The 22,897-nt window shown below is 48.6% G+C and overlaps 1 protein-coding gene across 3 annotated transcripts; it reads right to left on the bottom strand.

Moving 5' to 3' along the window:
• Positions 1-5,200: 5,200 nt before the first annotated feature.
• On the bottom strand, positions 5,201-19,635 carry CCL24 (C-C motif chemokine ligand 24). 3 transcript variants are annotated; one of them, XM_031028791.2, is made up of 5 exons: positions 19,350-19,635; positions 7,516-7,617; positions 7,177-7,294; positions 6,235-6,442; positions 5,201-5,390 (listed from the first exon to the last, which is right to left on the bottom strand). In XM_031028791.2, exons 1-4 carry the CDS (start codon positions 19,402-19,404, stop codon positions 6,274-6,276), a joined length of 444 nt encoding a protein of 147 aa, XP_030884651.2. In that variant the 5' UTR covers positions 19,405-19,635; the 3' UTR covers positions 5,201-5,390; positions 6,235-6,273. The 3 variants fall into 3 exon arrangements, with proteins under 3 accessions (XP_030884651.2, XP_081675650.1, XP_006733967.2); XM_081819524.1 differs by lacking the exon at positions 5,201-5,390 and adding an exon at positions 13,937-14,015 and having other exon boundaries at positions 5,422-6,442; positions 19,350-19,633; XM_006733904.3 differs by lacking the exon at positions 5,201-5,390 and having other exon boundaries at positions 5,422-6,442; positions 19,350-19,634.
• Positions 19,636-22,897: the final 3,262 nt, after the last annotated feature.

Raw genomic sequence — 22,897 nt, 5'->3', positions numbered from 1 at the left:
GTCTGCCCAAGAAGCGCATATTCCGTAGGGCTTTCACTGCTCAGAAGTTGGAAAGCCAGGAGAATGATTGCGATTTCTAGAGCAAGCCAGTCACGGGATAGCTTTTCTCTAGGAGTCAGAAAACATAGAGGCCAAAAAGGCATGATCCGAACGTGGCAAAGAAACAGCAACAGAGCAGCAGATGGGATTGGGTGGGAGCCAAGGAGGAAGGGGAGCTGGGGGTGGGGTGGGGTGGGGGGAGGCTGAGCGTTCGGGGGGGATCCTCTCACTGTCCTGAGGGTGCTGAGCCGGTGAGCCCACCCCACAGCTTCAAGAGGAGGAAATCTTTGAGTCAGAACAAAGGTGTTTCCTGGAAACAATCAGACCTGTCATTCTGGGAAGTTAAGATAACTCTCAATAGAGAGGTTCAACCCAGAGGAACAAAGCCATAGGATTCTGTGGACCAAATAGCTTTGCAAGATCTCAAAGCGGATTCCAGCCCTTCTGACGGCAAAACGTCTCTCCCTCCGCCAAACCAGTCTCTCCAGGCAGGTCTGTTTCCAAGAAGGAAATGGGGATGGGGAAGAAGACCAAGAAGATGCCTCTCTGGAAGAACCGATCTGCTGGGGGCAGGGAACGCGGGGCAGGGACTTCCATCATTACAGGGCTGCCAAGAAGTATTGTCCTCTTGGCAGATGGATTGGAGCCTTGCTGAGCCCAGTAGGAAGGCTGGCTGGTTGGGGAGAGAAGAAAAATCAGAGCAGAGGAGAGGAAAGAGCGGTAGGAGGGGAGGGCATGGAGGGAAGGGGTGAAGCTCGGAAAGTTCAAAGGCTTTGAATAAATATAAGACATAATGATGTCCCCACCTTTATTTTTCCACTCCAGCTGAAAAGCAGAAGCAACTGAGACCATATAACCTCATATTAGTCTCATATATATATATGTATATATTGTGAAATGATCACCCTAATAAATTAACATCCATCCCCACACAAAGTTACAGTTCTTTCCTTGCACTTTGTACTCTCTCAGCGACTTTCAAATATGCGATACAGTCTCATCAACTCCAGTTCCCGTGCTGTACATGGGATCCCCAGGAATTATTCATCTTATAACCGGAAATCTGCCCCCATACTCATTTCATGCGCCCCCATCCCAGCCCACCTGCCTCCAGCAACCAGCCATCCATTCTCTGTATCTGGGAGTTCATTTTTTTTTTCGAAAAGATTCCACAATTTGGCTATTGTGGACATTGCTGCTATGAAATTGGGGTGCAGGTGCCCTTTCTTTTCACTATGTCTGTATTTTGGGGGTAAACCCCTCGTAGTGCAATTGCTGGGTCGTAGGGTAGCTCTATTTTTAACGTCTTGAGGAACCTCCACACTGTTTTCCAGAGTGGCTGCACCAGCTTGCATTCCCACCAACAGTGTAGGAGGGTTTCCCTTTCGCCGCATCCTTGCCAACATCTGTTGTTTCCTGTCTTGTTAATTTTGGCCATTCTGACCGGTGTGAGGTGGTATCTCATTGAGGTTTTGATTTGTATTTCCTTGATGCCGAGTGATGTTGAACATTTTTTCATGTGTCTGTGTGGTGATGAGCACTGGATGTTACACGCAACTAATGAATCATTGAACACTACATCAAAATCTAATGACATACTATGTGTTGACTGATTGAACATAAAAAAAAAAGATTCCACATATCAAGGAGATCATACAGTATTTGTCTCTTCCTGCCCAACTTACTCCACTTTACATAGTGTCCTCAAGGTCCGTTCATGTTGTCACAAATGGCAGGATTTTTTTTTTAAAGATTTTATTTATTTATTTGAAAGATAGAGAGAGTGAGAGAGAGAGCCCAAGAGGGGGTTGGGTCAGAGGGAGAAGCAGACTCCCTGCTGAGCAGGGAGCCCGACGTGGGACTCAATCCCGGGACTCCGGGATCATGACCTGAGCCGAAGGCAGTCGCTTAACCAACTGAGCCACCCAGGCACCCAAATGGCAGGATTTTTTAATGGCTGAGTGTTGTTCCATTGCATATATAGAATCACCTTTTCTTTATCCATCCATCCATCCATCCATCCATCCATCCATCTGTGGACACTTAGGTTGCGTCCATATCTTGGCCTTTGTGAACAGGGCTGCAGCGAATGTGGGGACGTGCATACCTTCAAGTTAGTGTTTTCCTTTCCTTTGGACAAATACCCAGAGGTGAAATTGCTGGATCATATGGTGGTTCTAGTTTTAATTCTTTGAGGGGCCTCCATACTGTGTTCCACAGTGGGTGCACTGATTTGGGCAACTTTTTAAAAGACTGCTGATTTCCTGGCCGCATTCCGGCAAGAGTCTGAGTCAGCGCATGTGGGGTGGGGCCCAGGAGTCTGGATTTAAAGCTTCACAGCTGATTCAAAGCCCAGTCAGGATGGAGAACAGCCGGTAGGTGTCTCGTTCTCTCTCCCACCCCTTGGCCTCAAGGACTCAAGTGCTCCCTTCCTGTTCTGCTCTTGGGTTATGATAGAACATACCAGCTGTGTGCTTAGGAAAGAGCTTTTAATTCACTTTTAATGAATCATATGACAGGTTTTGCTGGGAGTGGGGTGTTCTCCCAAATGCAGGCCAACGTTGCCCTAACATGGCCACAAACCGAACCCAGTCCCTCCCTGGTCAGCTCCTAGAACACCCTCCATCTCCGGAATGTCTCCCTCCCAAGAGAGCTTGAGAAAGAGTGTGGGTGACTCGGTGTCATTGTGCTGGTGGCCTGTCCAGAAGCAGGGCAGGAGGGTATCATGTCATTGCATAAGACTGGCCATCTAGGGAGCGCATGAGTGGCTGTCAGTTGAGTGTCCGACTGTTGATTTCGGCTCAGGTCATGATCTCGTGGGTCATGGGATCAAGCCCCTCATGGAGCTCTGAGCTCAGCGGGGAGTCTACTTGAAGATTCTGTCCCTCTGCCACCACCCCACCTCTCCAATAAATAAATAAATCTTTAAAAAAAAGACTGGCCATCCATGGGCATGGTTCACATTCTGGAGCAAGGCCAGACAAAGGCAGGGCAGGACTTTTGGTGGACAGTTCAAGTGCTCAAGCAGTCATCATCTTGACCAGTGCCTTCTTTCTCCGGACACATTTAAAGGACACCAGAGAGGAACACCTGGGTGGCTCAGTCGTTAAGCGTCTGCCTTCGGCTCAGGTCATGATATCAGGGTCCTGAGAGTGAGCCCCACATCGGGCTCCCTGCTCTGCGGTAAGCCTGCTGCTCCCCCTGCCTGTGTTCTCTCTCTCTCTTTCTGACAAATAAATTTTAAAAATCTTAAAAAAAAAAAAAAAGGCCACCAGAGAAATGAGATAGAGCCTGCTAGAATGGCCACAGAGGTGTCAGCCAGAGGTGAAGGGAACTAAGAGGTACAAACTTCCAATATCAAGTAAATGAGTCCTGGGGATGTAACGTACAGCATGGGGAATATAGTCAAAAATATTATAATGACTTTGAAGGGTGACAGACAGTAACTAGACTTATTGTGGGGACCATATTGTAATGTATAAACATATCAGATCACTATGATATACAGAATATTGAATGTCACTTAAGCTTCAATTAAAAAAAAAAAGTCAGCCAGATGCCCTGGCCTCAGCAAGACCAGCTTCAGCTTCTCTGCCTCCCAGCTGGGCTTGGCCATGCCCCCCAGTTAATATTTTTTGAGCCTCTACTATGTGCCAGGCATTGAGCTAAGTGCTTCCCACGCATTCATGCCTTACTGAGTCCTCACAATCAACCCGTGAACGAAACCCTTCTATTATGCCCATTTTACAGATGTGCAAAGTGAGGCCAGCCTATACAACTTCCTTGTGGAAAGAAACAAAGACCATCCAGATGAAGACAAACACGTTTTTCATTCAGAGCTTGCTACAGCAAGAGAGGCAGCCACTCTCATTTGTGTTTGGCAGAGACTCACAGACAGGCCAGGGATTGGGGGAGCCCCAGAGTGGACAAAAGGGAAGGCACAGGTGTGCTTCTGTTGGAGGGGGTTGGCATGGAGAAACAAGCATCTTGTGTGTTTGATTTGGGAATATAGTTGGCTCTCTCTGGTTGATCCTGAGTTGGAAAAGGGAGGAAAAAATAGGAAGCTGGCAGTCTCCAACCAAGTCGTGATGGTTCTGGGCTAGTTGCTGCCAGGACCGTGGGTCAGAGTTCTCTTGTCATCTACAGCCTGGCCATTGTCCATTTGCATTTCAGTCTCTCATCCCTGCATGCTCCAGCTCTCGTCCATCCCTACAGAAAAGCTCTTCTTGCCAGAGTGAAATCTTGGTCACCATTCAGATGCCAACTCTGTGCTAAGATTTCTGCAGGCTCCCCTCAACACACACCAGAACCTCCCCTCCTTTGAACTGCTAGCACTACTCTATTCTGCTTCAAAGTGGAGTTATAAGAACCTCGAGAGCGGCTGCATACTGAATGTCTCCAGTCACGCCTTCTGTGGGCTCTGCAGACTGTCTGAAGGCTTATTTGCAGCCATGGAAGGCTGCAGAACGTGCGCCCCTCCCCACAACTGGCAATGACCCATGGAGAGGGGCTGTGATGCTGAGGAGGTGGGTCTTACACCACTTTCCAGAGACATCAGCTCTAATTGCTCTCTGCCCGATGATGCTCCCTTACTGGCTACCTTCCTTTGCCTTGTATCACCTCTCCATCCTCTTGAGGTTACTCCCTGTACCTCCCGCACATAATCTTGGCACTCAAATCTTCATTTTGGGGTCTGCTTCCAGAAAAACCCCAAGTGGAAAGGGCTTATTGTATCCATTTTACAGATGAGGGAAACTGAGGCTCAGAGAACTTTAGTGACATATGTCAATGTCATGCAGCTCATGAGCTAGGATTGGTACTAAACCCACACTGCTCTTGATTTGTGAGTGTGTGTGTGTGTGTGTGTGTGTTATTTTTCTCCCTAATTCTCTGAAGCCAGAGACCATCTTTTTCATTTAATAGCCTTGTGGAATAATATGCTTGGTTGAAAATTTTTTAAAAATTTAATTGGAGGGGCGCCTGGGTGGCTCAGTCAGTTAAGCGACTGCCTTCGGCTCAGGTCATGATCCTGGAGTCCCTGGATCGAGTCCCGCATCAGGCTCCCTGCTCGGCGAGGAGCCTGCTTCTCCCTCTAACCCTCCCCCCTCTCATGTACTCTCTCTCTCTCTCATTCTCACTCTCTCAAATAAATAAATAAAGCTTTAAAAAAAATTTAATTGGATCCAGCTGTGCATGAATGTTTTACAAAGTTTACAACAGGACTCCCAAGAGTGGGCCAAGACCACTCCTAGGATGCCCCGGGCTCAGGCTGCCTTTAACCCCTTCCGATGGGCAACTCGGGATGCTCTCTGGGCCACACACTCCATTGTTCATACTCTGACCCTGTCCCTCTAGGAAGAGAACAAGCAAGACACAATCACCTTCAAAGGGAAATCACATTTTACTTGGATCGTTATTTGAGAAGAGCAAGTCTTTCCACACTCTTGACATCTCCATCACATGGTATCTCATACATAGGGGGAAAAAAACAAAAAAACCCTGGAATCCCTCTCCCCCTACAGTCCCCACTCCGTCTTCCCATCCTCAAATGTAGGGAAAGACCAGCTTTAAAGGCATAGCAGGTCTTTGTCCCTAAAGCAGCACAGAGCAGGCCATTCCACAAAGCGGACCACCTCCTCCAAACCCTATCTTCCCAAAGGAATTGATCCTCCAGGACCGTTTTATTACAAAAGGCAATGAGTCCCTAAAAACTTCATTACGTACAGCTTGTGAGACTCGTGCAAGGAAGGCTGGGATCTGGCGGCGCCTACGGCAAAGGAACCCCGTATTTTCTCGGATTTTTATTCATCCGGGTTTCTGGAAGTGGGACAAGCTGGGGGCATCGGCAATGTGATGACGAGCTGCAGCTGTCGACAGGTTGCCCGTACCCAGACAGACAGACAGACAGTCAGCCCGCAGGGTCCCACAAGCCCAGAGGACCCACAGAAGCCAGCTACAGGCTAAGTTTTTAGGTGCCGGCCAAGTGTGTCTGCAGGTCGGGCCTCATGCCCCTGGGTTCTGATGGAGCCTGGGAAGCAGAGAAAGCCTACCCCCTTCCTTCCAGAATCTTCTCCTCCAGCTCAGGGAAGGCAAGGGGCCCAGGACGCTTGGAGTGGTTGCTCAGCCTCCCCTGCCTCGGGTTTCGTTTTACAGACTGATGTTAGGAAACAGGAACATTCGCTCTCCCCCTCTTACCGCTGGCTCATGGGCCCCAGGCGGAGGGCCAGGGGGCAGTTAGATGGACGTGGTGTTGCCAGGGTTCCCCTGCACTGGAGCTTTGGTGCTCATTGCCCTGACCCCAGGGGACGCCGTCTTCTGCCTGGCATCCAGCTTCTTGATGTACTTCTGGACCCAGGAATGCCTGGGGTCGCCACAGAACTTCTGGCCTTTCCTGGTAGTGAAGCTGTGGGAAGGGTGACAAGGGCACACTTGAGAGGTGGCAGGGACCTCGGACCACTTCCCCAGACGAGCAGGGAGTGTGGAGGCCCGCAGAGGGGCAAGCTGCTGCCCGGGGGGGCTTCCTAGCAAGGTCCTGACACACAGTCCTCTCCCTGCATGTCTGCATCTCTGCACATCCTCGGCAACCTCCCTGTCCGATGTGGGAGGCCCGGCCCTGCCTTCAGAAAATGCTGGATCTGAAGAGAGAGACACAATTTCTACCCACAGGGAGGAGAGGAGAGGAGAAAATGCATTGAAACCCCCCAGGAAAAAAGGCAGATACCTCCAATTCACACGTCTTTCGGGGAAAGGTGACTCATAAAGATGCCAGAGCAGGGAGGGGGCGGTGCCAAGCCAGCTCTGAGCTAGGGGGTGCCAGGGGGCGAAATTACTCATGATACCAAGGTCACATTTCTACAGCAGGCCGCTGTTACAGAATAAGCTCACACTTGCTGTCTTGTGTGAGAGGCAGCTATGAAGTTATCTGGAGTCCCAGTGACCTTGAGCGGATCACCTCTCTGGGCCTCAGTTGTTACCTGTAAAATGGGCATAATCCTATCTAGCTCACCGAATGGTCCAGAGGGTTAGTTACAATCATGGTATACGTCCCCAGATAGTGCCTAGTATATGTGGTGACCCGGAGGCTCATCTCTCCCTGCCCCTCTCCTGCCGGTTGTCCAGGGAGAGGGAGATACTCACATCACTCCTGCCACAGGGCAGACACTCGCACTGGACAGCTGGTAGCTAACCACTCGGTTCTGAGGAACTTTCTTGGATATGAAGGATATGCAGCAGGAAGAGGGGATGGGCACAGAGCCTAAAAGACGGGAGAGAGAACCATGTTCTTTCCCAGCCTGTCCAAGGCCTGGGCTTCAGGGATGGAGCACGTCCCCTACACTAACACCTCCAGACAGCTGCCCCTCAGCATTCCCCTCCAAACCCAGCCTGGTCAGTCCTCCACCCTCCGCTGTGCCGTCCAGCCATGCTCTCGGCATGACTGACCTGCCTGATAGCCCGGGGCTGAGTTGGAGGTCGTACCTGCAGGGTCAATGCGGTGGGCACATAGGGTCAGAAGCAGGAGGCTAGCCCCAAGGGTCGCAAGGCCTGCCATGTGCCGGAGAAGCAGTTCAGGACCTAGAGCTGGGGTGCAGGAGGAGAGGGCCAGGTTCCTTTCAGACCACCCCAACCTCCCTCTGCCTTTTATAAGGGCAGTTGGGAGGAAACATGCTCTGACTGAGCCTCCCCCACACCCTCCAGATTGCCTTGAAAGTCCTCGAGGCCTATGAATTCTGAGAAGCGGAAGTGGTTGCCTAGCTGAGTCAGGGGTTATGTGGCGTATTCTAACAAAGGCTCGGGGAAGAGAGGATTGCCTCGCCTAAGTGAAGTGCAGAAGCTTTGGATGCAGAGTCAGAAGGCTAATGAGGATCCTTGGTGTGCCGTTCATTCCCTGTGGGATTCTGGATAAGTCACTCACCTATCTGAGCTTTAGTTCCTTGAGCTGAAAATGGGTAAAGTCACCCTATCTCCTTCCATTCATTCATTCATTCATTCACCAAGTCTTTGGACGGGGGGCAGCAGAGGGAGAGGGAAAGAGAGAATCTCAAGCAGGCTCCACACCCAGTGGGAACCCCGATGCGGGGCTCCATCTCACAACCCTGAGATCATGATCTGAGCCAAAACCAAGAGCCAGACGCTCAACTGACTGAGCCACCCAGGTGAATATCAGTTGATATTCACCAACTCTTTTTTTTTTTTTTAAAGATTTTATTTACTTATTCATGAGAGAGAGAGAGGCAGAGGGAGAAGCAGACTTCCCGCAGAGCGGGGAGCCTGACGCGGGACTCGATCCCAGGACCCCGGGATCATGACCTGAGCCGAAGGCAGACGCTTAACCATCTGAGCCACCCAGGCGCCCAGTATTCACCAACTCTTATTAGGCTATGTGCTATGTGCCAGGCTTCCGGTGGGGAGACAGATATGCGGGCAAGTGTGCGTAAGAAGCAATTACAGGTGCTGACCGAGCGGACGTGGAGCAGAACAGACACTCTCGTTGTTCATGTGCCCTTGGACCCCTTCACCTTGTTTGCACACACTGGCTTTTGGTGACCTTGCATTCCTAGTGCCCAAGCTGCTGAAGCCACCTAGCCGGCAGGCTCTACGAAAGTGGGAAATACCTAGAAATCTATATCCTCGGGGCAGACCTTGACATAGGTCTGCTGGAGGGATACAGACTCCAGATATAGCATGACCTACACTGCTTCCTGAGACCCCGATTGGGTCAAGCCAGTTTCCTTCTGTGCAGCAGGACTCTGCTGACCCCCCTTCCCTCCTGGGTCTGCTTCCCCTCTGCCCTGTTGGTTTCCCCTGGAGGCACTGCCTAATGAACCACTTGCCCGCAAATCCTCCTTTCAGGGTCAGTTCTGAGAACCCCAGCCTGAGACAAGGGGTGTAGGTGGGGAGGGGGGATCATTGAAGGAACTGGCCAGCTCTGCTGGAAGGAAATTGGGGGATGCGCTTGGAATTGATGGCTGTGCTGAGGTTTGGACAGTCAAGAAACTGGTAGCTGCGGGCGCCTGGGTGGCTCAGTTGGTTAAGCGACTGCCTTCGGCTCAGGTCATGATCCTGGAGTCCCTGGATCGAGTCCCACATCGGGCTACCTGCTCAGCGGGGGGTCTGCTTCTCCCTCTGACCCTCTTCCCTCTCGTGCTCTCTGTCTCTCATTCTCTCTCTCAAATAAATAAATAAAATCTTTAAAAAAAATTAAAAAAAAAAAGATTCTCTTTAAAAAAAAAAAAAAGAAACTGGTAGCTGCAGGAGGGCTTTGTAGGTCATGTTGAACAATGCTGTTCTTAGGAACCGAGGTGACCTTGGCAGACAGAGTGGAATATGGCACCCACTTCACTCTGTCCCCCATTCCAGGTCCCAGACTGGGACCCCATATTTGGACTTTTGTCAGCTGCTGATTCCATTTCCAGCCCCTCCCTCCAATGTTCTCCATTCCATTTCTCATGGGAATGAATCCTCGGCTTTCTCTGGCCTCCCTGCTCTGGCCATCCAGGGCATGCAAGCACACACCGATGGAGGAGCTCACTGCCACACGTCACCCGGATTACAGCCAATTGTGTGTCTCTGTCTCCCATGGGACCACAAACACCAAGATCGATGTCCCATTTCCATGCCCACCAATTCCCATGCAGGTCAGCTATTGCATGGCCAGTGTTTTTAGAATGAATATATGATGGACCAACTCTGACCAAGGACTCCTACGTGGTCTCTGCCCAGCATGACTGAGATCAGTGTGGACATACATGGGGGAATCAATAGGCAGGTCCTCTGATGGGGGCCAGGCCAGCCATTCTCTGAGCCTGCCTGAGATTATCTCTTTCCCTCTCCCTCTGCTGCCCCCTGCCCAAAGACTTGGTGAATGAATGAATGAATGAATGGAAGGAGATAGGGTGACTTTACCCATTTTCAGCTCAAGAAACTAAAGCTCAGATAGGTGAGTGACTTATCCTGCTCCCCTCAGCAGCCAGCAATGATGATCTTCACCTGGCAGAGTACGGGAGACATTAAATGAGATGCCCTTTATACATGCAGGGGCTTTCCATGATTCCATCTTATGACATCCATTTGAAGATTTGCTTCTCAACAATCCAGAGGGGACTTTTTGACTCAGGGGTGCTGGGACAGAGTGCAGCAGGAGCAGGAAGACATCAGGCAGAAGCAGCACGCAGGAGAAGAACGAGGACAGGGCTGAACAGGGCAGGAAGCTTGTGCTGTCTGCATGTTGAAACCCGAGGGAATGGCACAGCAGAAGGTCACTGGGTGGGAGGGTTTGGGGTGGGGTGCATTCTTTAGAGACCAAGGCCCTTTCTTTCTTTCTTCCTCTCTTTCTTTCTTTCTTTCTTTCTTTCTTTCTTTCTTTCTTTCTTTCTTTCTTCTTTCTTTCAGAGCACGAGTGTGCTGGGTTGAGGAGGGGCAGAGGGAGAAGGAGAGAATCTCAAGCAGACTCCCTGCTGAGTGCAGAGCCCCACACGGGGCTCTATCCCATGACTCTGAAATCATGACCTCAGCTGAAATCAAGAGTTGGACACTTAACTGACTGAGCTACCCAGATGCCCCATTTCTTTCCCCAAGGCCTTTCAAAAAAAGTGCCCAGTCTTGGGTGAAAGCAAAAGAAAAGGAGGTTCTAGGAAAGCAGAATAGAAAACAGAAATAGAAAGAAAGAGGAGGAGGAGGAGGAGGAGGGGAGAAGGGAGAAGAAAAGGGGGAGGGGGAGGGGAGCAGACTTGGGGAAAGGAGGTGAAGAGGAAAGAGGAGAAAGAAGGGGGGCGCTGTGAAGTGCTCTGAACCCCCCTGGCTCCAGCTCAGACTCTGCTCCTTGCCCACTGTGGTTTCTCCATCTGAGAAGTGGGATGTGGCTGGATCTGCGTTTTCCCAGAGTGTGGCAGCCACATGACCACATGATACAAAAACGGGCATATTTCACATTAATTTAAATATGTCTTATTATGGTGACCCTCTATGATAAAGGGGTGTTATATTTATATAACATAAGATTTTCCCAAAGTAAAAAATACGAGTTGACAAAATAGAATAAAGTAGGTCAACAGGACTAATAGTGTGGATATAGGACAAAAATTGTGACGATAACCCAGGAATAGCTGAAACCTGAGAAACCTGGCCAACGTGCCCTCTGAGGGCCTCTCCCCTCAAACGTGCATCCAGGCAGCAGAGGAGGGAGGAGGAGGAGGTTGGAGACTAAGTGGGCAGCTGGGAGGAGAGGAACAGGAGAGGAAAGCAGAACCATGCCTGGCAGGGAGCAGGGGGCAGTGGTCCTGCCCTTGCGGAATGGCAGCAAGGGAGGCTGTCTGGTTGCCTCTCCTGGGTGAGTCACCCCAAGAACAATGATGTAGCACCAAACCCAAGCTGCATGATGCAGGCCCATGGACAGTAGCCAAGGGGGTAAGGGGACTCCAAGACACATCCCATTGAGAAAGGACTGGAAGAAATGGGCTGTTAGCTTGGACAAGAAATGACTCCAAATACTTGAAGACATGTCCCAGAAAGGGAGAGTTGGCCCCGATGGCCCTAAATAGTGCAAGAGTAGACAGTTGTGAGGGTAGGGTGGTGTGGATCGGGCAGGAGGGCAGCACAAGAGCAGGGCTCAGCTTGCCTATGAAGTTGCTAAGAGCTTCAGATCCCTCTTCCCCATGAATCCACACTTCATCCCCAAGGCAACTGAGCCTTAGAGGTCAGGCAAGGATAGAGCCGGCATTTGAATTGTGTTCTGTCTGAACTCAAGGTTCATGCAATGCCTCTCACCTGGGAGCTCAGCCTTGATCCTGGGGGCAGCGGGGCCACCCATGCTTTGGATGTGCAGAGTTTAAAAGAGGTCAGATCTGTGGTCTAGTGACATGATTGGATCCACTGGTAGGCGTGGTAGGAAAGGACTGGGGCAGGGAGGCCGGCTGGAGGTTATTGAAGCTGTCCAGGGGAGGGATGATGAGAGACTAAAGCAGGAGCCAGGAGAGGTAAAATTGGCTCCATTCCACCTGTTAGATCTACTTGAAGTGCCTGGAGGAGAGGGAGATGCAGAATCTGGGAGATGCCCCCTGGTGCATTCCAGGTTGTGGGTGACAAGCACCTGCAGGTTTCCTAATACCCACTTCTTGGAACTCAGTCCAGAACCCACCTTTTTAAGCCTCTCCCTAAACCCAGTAACCATGGCCCAGGAGGACCACCCTCTGGATTTGAATATCACCTTCCAGGATGGAAATCTTTGCTCAGCTCTTCAATGGCATTACCAACATTACTTAATTCCTCTGAGCCTTACCGTTCCTGTCTCATCTATAAAAGGGGAAATAACAATTTTCATCTCATAGATTATTACGAGGATTGAACATGATAATTCATGTCAAGTGCTTAGCTCCCAGTCCAGCATAGATCAAGTGCCCCCCTGGCCATTCTTATTTTTATTACAACAACTTGTTTACAAGCCAGTGAGATGATTAAACAATGCACAGGCTCTTCCATGAGCTTTACTATATTACTGCATTTATTTTTTTTTAAAGATTTTATTTATTTATTTATTTGAGAGAGAGAGCACATGAGATGGGGGAGGGTCAGAGGGAGAAGCAGACTCCCTGCTGAGCAGGGAGCCCGATGCGGGACTCGATCCAGAGACTCCAGGATCATGACCTGAGCTGAAGGCAGTCGCTTAACCAACTGAGCCACCCAGGCGCCCTATATTACTGCATTTAATCTAATCTTTACACTAATGACCCTGTACTGTAGATATTATAATATCATAGTACAGAGAGGTGAAGCAACTTGCTCATGGTCACACAACCACTGACTCCACTTTTGGTTTGCAGCTGAAACATGAACTACCATATAGGGTGTTAAAAATATGGGAGTAGTGAGGGAGTGAAAGGCTAAGAAAGAGAAGGAAAATGGGCAAGCTGATCCTAAAATTCATACGGAAATTCGAGGAACCCAGAATGGTCAAAATAATTTTGAAAAAGAAGAATAAAGTTATGGGGCTAACACTTCCCACTTTCACAGGTTACTACAAACTAAAGTAATCAAGATGGTTTGGGTATGGGCATAAGGATAGACATACAGATCAATGGAGTTTAGAGTCCAGAAGTAAACCCTCACATTTATAGTCAATTGATTTTTTTAAAAAGATTTTATTTATTTATTTGACAGAGAGAGAGAGTGAGCACAAGCAGGGGGAGTGGCAGGCAGAGGGAGAAGCAGGCTCCCCGATAAACAGGGAGCCCGATGCAGGACTTGATCCCAGGACCCTAGGATCATGACCTGAGCTGAAGGCAGACACTTAACCCACTGAGCCACCCAGGTGCCCCTACAGGCAACTGATTTTTGATAAGGATGCCAAAGCCATTTGATGGGAAAGGATAGTCTTTTCAACAAATGGTACTGGGACAACTGGATATCCATATGCAAAAGAATGAAGTTGGATCCCCTCCCTCACACCATACATGAAAATTAACTCAACATAAATGTAAGAGTTAAAACTATAGAACTTTTAGAAGGAAACATAAGAATAAATCTTGATGACCTTGGATGAAGTAACAGTTTCCTTGATATGATACCAAGAACACAAGCAAACACACAAAAAATAGTTGGACTTTACTAAAATTAAAAATGTTGTGAATTGGGGTGCCTGGGTGGCTCAGTCAGTTAAGCATCTACCTTTAGCTCAGGTCATGATCTCAGGGTCCTGGGATCCAGCCACGCTTCGCATTGCATCCGGGCTCCCTGCTCAGCGGGGAGCCTCCTTCTCAGGCTCCCTCTGCCCCTCCCCCTGTTTGTGCTCTCTCTCATTCTCGCTTTCTCTCTCTCTCTCAAATAAATAAATAAATAAAGTCTTTTAAAAAAAAAAACTTTGTGAATCAAAGGATACTATCAAGAAGGTGAAAAGTCAACTTACATAGTGGGAGAAAATATTTGGAAGTCATCTGATAATTCCAGTATCTAGATTGATTCTTCAGAAAATTCTTAGAATTCCACTTGTGAAAAGACAAACAATCCAATTTTAAAATAAGCAAAGAATTTGAATTGATATTTCTCCAAAGAAAATATACAGATGACCAAGAAGTACATGAAAAGATAACACAACATCATTAGTCATTAGGGAGATTCAAATAAAAACCACAGTGAGATAGCACTTCACACAGCCAGCTATGGAAAAAAAAGAAAAATAAGTGTTGGCAGAGAAATAGGAACTCTCATACATTGTTCCTAGGAATATAAGATTGTGTAACCACTGCAGAAAAATTTGACAGCTCCTCAAAAAGTCAAACATAGGGTTACAATGTGATACAACAATTCAAGTCCAAGTTATACTCTAGAGAACTGGAAACATGTTCCTGCCAAAACTTGCCAATGAATGTTCACAGCAGCATTATTTGTAGTAGCCCAAAACATGTAAACAGTCTAATGTTCATCAGAGGATGAATGTATAAACAAAAATGGCATAGCTATACAGTGGAATTTTATTCAGCTATAAAAAGTAATGAAGTGTATGGATACATTCTTTGTGATAGAAGTCAGACTCAGAAGGTCATATAGTGTAGGATTCCATTTACAAGAAGTGTTTTATTTATTTATTTATTTTTTTAAAGATTTTATTTATTTATTTGACAGAGAGAGAGAGAGAGTGAGAGCAGGAACACAAGCAGGGGGAGTGGGAGAGGGAGAAGCAGGCTTCCCGCCGAGCAGGGAGCCCGATGCAGGGCTCGATCCCAGGACCCTGGGATCATGACCTGAGCCGAAGGCAGACGTTTAACGACTGAGCCACCCAGGCGCCCCAAGAAGTGTTTTAGAGTGGGAAAATCCATAGAGACGTAAAGTAGATTAGTGGGTGGGGGACGGGGGGGTATGGGAGGAAGAGGGGGTTGAGAGAGATGAGATTTCTTTTTTGGGGTGATAGAAATGTTCTAGAATTAAATCGTGGTGAGGGTTGTACCAAATGTGCCATTCAACTGTACACTTTAACGGCATTGGGGTGCCTGGGTGGCTCAGTCAGTTAAGCGTCCGACTCTTGGTTTCAGCTCAGGTCAGGATCTCAGGGTCATGAGATCAAGCCCCACGTTGGGCTCAGAGCTCAGCTTGGAGTCTGCTTGAGATTCTCTCAATCCTTCTCCCTCTCCCTCCCCCTTTTCTCCTCACCCTGCTTGAATGCTCTCTCTCTCTCTCAATAAATAAATAAATAAATAAATAAATAAATAAATAAATAAAATCGTTAAAGGCATTAAAACAATGAATTTTATGTTATGTAGATTTTATCTCAATTAAGAACTAAAGAAAAAAGAAGAGAGCAGAAGCTGAGGAAACTTTCAAAATATTTGCTCAAATGGTGGGGACTTAGTGACTTTTTTGAGGCCATACCCATTCTCAAAGACCTCACCTGCCTCCCTCCCCCTCTGTGGCCTGACTTCGATCAAACAGTCTGATTTATCAGATTGAACCCAGGAGGGCAGAGTCAGGCGGGGACAGTGGGTTTTCCCCAAATCCTTCCCCTACCCTGCACACACTTCCTGACAAGCAGGCAGAAAAGGAGTCTTCCTTCAATGGGTTCCATGGCTGTCTTCATCGAATGGAGGCTCCAGGTCCCCCTCACTCTTTTTTTCTTCCCTGATGACCCTCCTCAGTCCCCAGCACCTTCTTACTCCCTCTGTCCCATGTTATGTGAACCTACTATTTTATAGAAGGGCGATAAAAAAGCATTCACTCCACAGATAAGTGACTGACAACAGTTTAACAAGAAGGGGCTTCTTGTATTCTAGGTCTCTGCAAATAAGGACAATGGGAGCTAGGTTTCTCACTGCTGGGGAAGGGCATTGAAAATATGGAGAGGGGGAAGGAGAGAATGAACCCAAGGATGTTGGAATGGAAGCAGAGTTATCAGTGATTATATATATGCAGTCATTTAGAAACAATGACATACCAGTTGCAATGAGCATACCTAGAAAACATTTCTTGGAAAAGCAGCGATTCTAGTCCTGGGGCAGAGAACATCTTTTTGGGCCAGAAAGTAGCAAAGTGCTCAAAGAATCATGGGGATAAGTCAAAAGGACATAGGTGGCAGCTTGCAAGGACTCATACTGGCCAAATCTGGGACAATTCGGCCAGTAATAGTGACAGTGATGGATTGAATAAAGTAAGAATCCATAAATAAATGTTTTGGGTTGAATTGTGACCCCCACACCTGCCCTACCTCCCACCAAAAAGAATGTATATTGGAGTCCTAACCACATTCTAGAATGTGATCTTATTTGGAGACAGGGTCTTTGCAGAGATAACCAAGTTAAAATGGGGTCAGTAAGGTGGGCCATAATCCACAATGACAGGTGTCCCAATAAAAAGGGGGAAATTTGGACTTAGCTACTGACATGCACAGAGGGAAGATTTTGTGAAGACCCATGTGGAGAAGATGGCCATTCATAAGCCAAGGAGAGAGGTCTGGAGCAGAGCCTTCCCTCACAGCCCTGAGGAAGAATCACACCTTGATCTTGGACTTCTAGCCTCCAGACTGTGAGACAGTACATTCCTTTTGTTTAAGCAGCGCCCCCCACCCCACCCCCCGCCAGCCCCGGGCGGTGTTACTTCCTTATAGCAACCCTAGCAGACCAATAGAGGGGAAGCTCCATTAGCAATAGGATGCCAACTGATAGAGAAGAAATGACAGAGCTAGAAAATCATCCAAGGATGCTAAAATTCAAAGGTGAAAGGGTGATGGGAAATGGAGTATTTCCATTGTCTCAGTGGGTTTCCCCACAAATTCTAGCTAATTATGAACAGAAAATCAGTAACTCGATAGTGAAGAAAGCTGGAGGACATTAAAACAAAACCAAACCTCATGTGTGTTTCCTAATAAGGTTTGAAATTGGACTGAGGGTCAAGGAAAGGAACAGCTATGGTATGTTGGAATGTTCTAGTCCCAGACCTCTACAAACCAGCTGGATGAACTTGAGCAAATCACTCAGTTCTCCCAAGCTTGGATTTCTTCATCTCTGAAATGCGGTAGGGTGGGGTGTAGACTTACGTGGTCATGCGAATCCAAAGAAATTATGGACATGAGAGCTTTCAGTAAACTTCAAAGCATGGTACACCTTCAAGTCTTCACCATCCAGTGTGAATCAGATAAGATAGAAGAATTAAGCCCATTTCAGGCATTAGACAGCAGAGGAGCAAATATTTGGGGTCAGTGGGGCCTTCCTGGGCCCCTAAAATTGGATTTTCAAGGCAATCTGGCTCTGTTGGCTCTTGAATGGACTTTAATGAAAAAGGAAAATGACTTGGAATATATATCCAGCAATATTGGGGTTGTCTTTTCCTTGAGACCTGGGGCTGGGTGACAGCTGTTTCAGGATGGGTTGTTTTTTTTTTTTTTAAGATTTTATTTAGTTATTTATTTGATAGAGAGAGAATGGGGTGGGGAGGAATAGAGGGGAGAAGCAGAGGGGGAGCGAGAGGGACAAGCAGACTCTGCTGAACACGGAGCCTGATGCAGGGCTCGATCTCACAACCCTGAGATCAGGACCTGAGCCGAAATCAAGAGTCAGACGCTTAACTGACTGAGCCACCCAGGTGCCCCTCGGGATGGGTTTTAAGGGGTTGAAAAAATTTCTCCTTCCTCACCCTGCTAGTCTGATACAGATCATGGACAATTACCTTCTAAATAATGTCCCCTTTGTTGAAAGGCAAATATATTTCTTGGCAGGGATAAGAAATCCCTCACATATACCCTGTAATAAAACTTAATCAAACCAGTCATCCAACCATCCACATACTCATTGCTCCCTGCTGTACGCCAAATGCCTTGCTCACCCTAGGCACATGAAGGGAATTATATATAGCGGCTGCCCTCGAGGTATTCACCTTGGGCCGTGAGAGACAAAGGCAATTATGGTATAAGTGGTAGGTACCCACAGGGAGGAGGTATACCTGGCCACATTAGACAGCAGAAGAACGTTCTAGAAGAGGTGCCTCCTCAGCTGAGTAAGGCTGACTGAGGTGGGAAGGCCTAGGAGGGTAGCAGTGGAGACCTGGTAGAGAGGGATGTTCCAGACCTTGGAGGTCACAGGCATGAGGTCAAAGAGGAGAGGTGACTTGCTCAAGTCTGGAGTTTTGCAGAAATCCCTCTGGCTGCAGCAGCCAGTGTAGGGAGACTGTTGTGAAGGCTGGGGGGAGAGGTGGAGGCAGTGGAGGTGAGAGAGGTGGAGGCAGTGGGGGGTGGGAGGAAGGGGATGGTATTGAGAACTACTCAGAAAATTGATTCGACAAGATTTGGTGCCCTGGTGGTTGAGGAAGGAGAAGGAGGTGTCCAGGATACCACTCGGGTTTCAAACTTGGGTGCGTGGTGGGGATGGGGCCATTTGAGGAAGGGTAGAATCCACCAGGGAAAGCAGGTCTAGGTGAAAGCTATTTGGGGCTGTGGGATTCAGAGTCCCAGGGGTTCTGGTGGAGCCTTGGAAGATGATGCAGGCCCAGAGATATCGCACAGGTCAAATGCCCCCACCCAGCCCCAGGCATGGACAGTGTAGCACCATGAAAATGGCACAACCCTAGAGGCAGACGTTCCTGGGTTGGTTCCCTGCCCCCTACTTGTTTTCTTGGTGGCCCCAGGCAAGGTGCTGAACTTCTCGGAAGCACAGCCCATTTGCTGTAAAATGGGGATGTGAAAGCCCATCTCCCAGGATGGCGGCCAGAGGAGGGTGGTCCTTGAGCCTCAACGAGGGTCTCTATCCCAGGCCTACCTTCTGGTGACAAGTTGCCACCAGACCAGACCTGAATCCCTTCTGTTATTTCCTTAAAGACCCATTTGGCTCCTTTGAACTCTTACCTGATCCTCTTAGGGTCCCCATTTCATGGGGAAGAAACCGAGCCTCAGAGAGGCTGCATGACTTGCTTAAGACCCTGAGGCCATAATGCAGCAGGGCTGGTCCTATGTCTTCCTAGTAAAGAACATGTACCTTGGCCACGGCACCAGGTGCGCCCGGATGCTGTGTGGTGCTGTTTCCAATAGGCAGAGTCCCTTTCCTTAGTAGCTCTCCAGTGCATCCCTTCCTGTCCACCCTCCCTGCTACCCCATTTGCTCAGGCTCCATCAGGTCCCTCCTGAATCCCTGCCCCAACCTCCTAACCAAAGGTGGCTGAAGATGGATAGAGTGTCTGGGATTTGAAGCAGTGGAAATGAGAGGAGGACAGAGGAGCACAGGGTATTCAGGAAGGCAGGCTGGGGGTGCCACTGCTACCTGTGGTAACTTCCCCCCTCACCATCAAACACACCCACAGTCACAGAGGACTGGGAACCCTGGGGTGGTCCTAGGAGCCACTTACCTAGAGATGACAAAGTGACAGCCTCCACACCAAGCACAGAAGTATTTCCCCTCATTTATCAGATCCGGAGTGGCAAGGAGAGTGGGAGGAGAGGAGGGGCCTCCTGGGCAAATGAGGGAGCCTGCACATCTTATCTTTGATCGTCTTTGAAATTCAGGAGCCCAAGGTTCATAAGGACTTTTGATAAGTTGGCTTCATGGCAATAGGCAGACTTTAACACGTGCAGACGCAGGAGGTGGGGGGCCGTCCCCACCAGGAAAGCACAGTGAGTTCATTGCAAGGATGGACTTCTTCCCTACATACCCTAAGCCTGGTCTTGGAAGAGGTGTGGCCCTGAGTGGGGCAGTTATGAAGCAACTTGCCCTTTGGTCTCCTTAGAGCTCAATTTAACAGAAACAGTAGGGGACAAATAGCAGCTGAACCCGAGGTCACTGCTAACCAGCCGGCCTAGTCTGCATGGTAAACTGGAAGAGCTGTAGACCAGAGGGGCCTCAGGGGTCCCCTTGCATGTCTCAGTGTCATTGCTGCCTTCAAGATGTTGGAGATTCAAGGGGAACAGAATCAGAATTAAGAGGTAGAACTCAAGGGGGAAAACATCGGATGGGCAAAGCAATCCAGAAACAGATCTGACCACCTTGAATGTTAGTGAGACTCCCAGCAAGGGGGCATGCAAACAGCTCTTGGCAGAGGTCCAAGTAGGAAATTCAAGCTTCATATAAAGAAGTCCCACTCAGGTCTGGGTTTCTGGGATCAAGGGAAAGACTCATTTTAGACTCAATGCCATTAGAGCTCAGAGTCCCCTGAAAGAGAAATACACATAATTACAATATAGTGTGATAAGGCTTAGGGAGCAGAGGGGTTAAGAGCATGGCAGTTAGGCCTGGGCTCAGATCTTGGCTTTCCAGCCTTCATTATGTCATCTCTGAAGTGGGGATGAAACCTTCTGCTTCCCAGGGGTACTATGGGGAGAGAGAGAGTGAACCACTGTACATAATGTTCCTGGCATGGTGCCTAACCTGCAATAAATGTTAATAATAGGAAGTCATTTCTAGTGCAAGGCACCTGCCTGCCAACAGCTCTGGGAAGATACGGTTCTGCGTTGGGGATCAGGGAAGCTTCAGAGAAGGACAAGCAGGAGCTCTGGGGAACAAATGGTCAAGGGCATTCCAGGCCAAGGGGAAGAGCATGGGCAGGGAGAAAACCAATGCACAGGGGATGTGCTGAGTTCTGGAAGATGATGGGAAGAGGTGAGGTTGAGAGTTTGGGGGCAGGGGCTGGGATAGCCTATGGTACCTCACCTGTTCTGCCCCAAATGCAACTGGTATACCGTTCCTTACTGTCCAGAGAAGGCACCATCGTCCTGCCTCCCCATATCTGATAATGTCTCTACTCTTCTTGATTCTATTTAACAACTCCTGGACCTGTCCATTCCTCCTCAGACCCATTCTGCTCCCTCCCAGTTTGACTCCCTCCACGCTGTTCTGCACACAGATGCAAGAAAGCCCCTCCTAAGATGCAAACCAGCCCTGGTCACTCCTCTGCTTAAGATGCTTCCCTAGTATCCCATCACCAAAAACCAACTTCATCCATTCTCTCATCTCCATAATTTTTACCGTTTGAGCCCACCACCCAATCTGTTAAATACTTAATGGTTTTTAAAAAATTAACTTCATCCAAAAATATCCATGAAATTACAGGTTGAGTATACTGGCTGTATTTTCTCCAATACATATTGAAATAAACCCACAAGTATTAAAGTAAAGTGGTGTGTGTGTGTGTGTGTGTCTATCAGCCTGTGGCAGAAACTATGCATGCTCTGCCCATATCCCCTTTTCCTGCTAATTCAGGGGATGCTAGCTTGACTTCCACCTGCTGACCACCTGACTGGCCTGCCCCCTGGGGCCATGCAGACCTACTGGGGAGGAGAACTCAGGAATTCCACATGGAAGTAGCTGATACCAACACCAGAGATTATCAGCAAGCACCTTGGCAGATCTTAGTTGACAGACAGGTAAGATGGGGCCTGGTGATGGGCTGGTGAATGTTTAACAACTGGCTCTGTGGGGGAAACTCTGATTTGTAGCATTTGCTGGTTCCTATGGTATAAATACTCCTAAGATGGCCAATTTCAAGCTTTCAACCTGATGTCACTGAAAGTGGAGCTGGAAAGAAATGCTCTCCCAAGTAGGTGTGAGCCTGCTTTGTGTACCAGTGGGTGGGGCCCAGGACAAGCTCTCTAAGAGGGCACATGGTCCTTCAGTTCTGAGAGATGCAAGGAGGGAAAGAGTAGTGTCAAGAGGGAGGTTGGAAAATATTTACTAACCTGAAGCTCATTGAAAGCCAAGTGAGTGCAGGAGGAGGAAAGGCCTCTGAGCATGTGTACAGGAGTCCTTCAGATGGGCCACAGCTGAGGCCACTTCCTAAGACAGCAAGGAGTCCCAAGGCAGGAGATAGGAAGCCCTAACTTAACACCCGGTTTTCCTGGCTTGCCTGTGGCTAGGTCCAGTCCTCCTTGTAGAAATAGCTCCTACACAGAAGCCAAGGAAGAATCAGATTCTGCTGATCCACAAAATCTGGTCGCTGAGGAATTCGCTAAAAGAAGAAGTGAAAGAGCATTCTTCCTGAAGGACTGACACGGCTGGATTTCTTCCCTAAGACAGAAAAACCTGAGGCTGGAGACTTAGCTCCTTCTCTGGGCTGCCCAAAGATATTGAAGGGTGGGGTCTGGTGTCAGATGCACGCTTCTCATTTACTTGACCCCGAAACTCATGGAGTAGGTTGGAATACTTGGGAAAATTTTGCTTTTAGGGTTCCTGGACACAGTGTGTGGCAGGGAAGCCCCGTGCATTGGGAAGCTGGAGCCAGCACTCTGACTCTGCCCTGGAGGGGTTTGTGGACTTGGACTACAGGCTCTTCCTCCATGCACTCATGAGAGTCACAAAAGCACTTTGCAAACTGCAAAGCCTTGAGCAGAAATGAGCAATGGGATGATAGTGATGCCCCATCCACCCAAGACTCCTGGGAAATAGCTCCTGTTCGTTAGCTCAACACCAACCCTCACGCTGTGCCTGTGAACCATCTCTGCCCTCAGGAGGCTTATAATCTCAGCAGGAAGACAAGGCACATGAGAAAGCCCACATTACTCATCCACTCCCTGGTTTCTGCCACTATGGACAATAATCCTAAAGAATGGCTCCTTACAAGGAATGACCTCTTTATGGACACAGTCTCCCAGAATATGATAACTCCAACTGGAGGAGCTGCCTACACAACAGGAATAGTTCTGACTACTTTGCAATCTTTGAGAAACCAGGGAAGACACTGGACCTAGAGTTGATAGACCTAGATTTGGATTTCAGTTCTGCTAACTCACTGAGCAGTCAAGGTACTAACTCTCCCTGAGCCTCAGTTTTCCTACCCATAAGATGGGCTTAGTGATCCCCACCCTGTGTGCCAGCCCAAAAGCACTGTCAAGAACTTACCTGAGTTAGGGGCGCCTGGGTGGCTCAGTTGGTTAAGTGACTGCCTTCGGCTCAGGTCATGATCCT

Source organism: Leptonychotes weddellii, chromosome 5, assembly GCF_054177405.1.
Source record: "Leptonychotes weddellii isolate Sample4059 chromosome 5, ASM5417740v2, whole genome shotgun sequence".
In the NCBI taxonomy this organism is placed as follows: domain Eukaryota; kingdom Metazoa; phylum Chordata; class Mammalia; order Carnivora; family Phocidae; genus Leptonychotes; species Leptonychotes weddellii.
Note: the sequence above shows the minus strand (reverse complement) of the source record. Positions and strands in the feature narration are given on the sequence as shown.